Source organism: Calidris pugnax, unplaced genomic scaffold (assembly GCF_001431845.1).
Source record: "Calidris pugnax isolate Ruff unplaced genomic scaffold, ASM143184v1 scaffold133, whole genome shotgun sequence".
Classification (NCBI taxonomy): domain Eukaryota; kingdom Metazoa; phylum Chordata; class Aves; order Charadriiformes; family Scolopacidae; genus Calidris; species Calidris pugnax.
In genome coordinates, this window is record NW_015090977.1 from 4,562,502 (window position 1) to 4,563,312 (window position 811).

Below are 811 nucleotides of genomic sequence, written 5' to 3' on the forward strand. Positions count from 1 at the left end.
GCGTCGCTACAACACCCACCACGTCTACGACCAGACGGCTGCCCGCCTCTGAGCCCCCCCACCACGGGCTCTGTGCCACCTCCCTGCCACCCCCCACCCCCGGGACCCCCCCTGCTTCCTCCCGTGCCAGCCCACCACGCTCAGGTGCCCTCACCATTGCACCATCGGTGTCGGTGGCACGATGCCCACCGCCGCGGGGGCACGGCCAGAGCTCCCCCGTGGACCAGGGCCCCCCCGGGGGGTGTGGGGGGGGCATGATGGAGCGGGAGATTAAAGCCTTTTCCGCATGCTTCACCTCCAGCTTCTGCCTCCTCTTCATAATCCCCTGGGAATGTCACCTGCTGGAACCTCACAGGCTCTGGGAAAAGTCCCCTGGCAGGGCTTTGACCCCCCCAACCCTGGGGGGGACACGGCTGTCACAGGGGGCAGCTGGGGATGCTCTGGGGAGGGGGGGGAGAAGCGTTTTCACACCCAGTTTGGGGCAGGCAGCACCGTGTGTGCCCAGTTTGGGTGGGGAATGAGGTGGGGAGGGGACCTTCCCCCCACAACAGCCCCAGTGCTGGGGTGAGGGGCACAGAAATGCCCCCAGGTGGGGTGGGGGGGGGTGTAGGAGGGTGTTTCTCCCCATTCGCCTTCACCCCACAGCGATTCACCCCAGCACTGAACCTGGAGGAGGGTGTCCCCAGCCCAGAGCTGGCCCAATCCTACCTGGGTGCTGCTGGTGCTGCCCCCCCACTATGGGATGGCAAGAGGGGACGGGGAGCACAGGGCCTGATCCTGCACTGGGGGGGGATGTGGGTCCCTGATCCTG

General features: G+C 67.3%; 1 protein-coding gene across 1 annotated transcript in view; it reads left to right on the forward strand.

The window, feature by feature from the left end:
* Window positions 1-811, forward strand: part of LOC106894396 (uroplakin-3b-like protein) — a 4,781-nt gene that overhangs the window by 2,420 nt on the left and 1,550 nt on the right. The window contains exon 5 of the mRNA XM_014953028.1: window positions 646-712. Within this exon, the coding sequence (XP_014808514.1) occupies window positions 646-712 (67 nt within the window). The remainder of the gene's footprint in view (window positions 1-645; window positions 713-811) is intronic.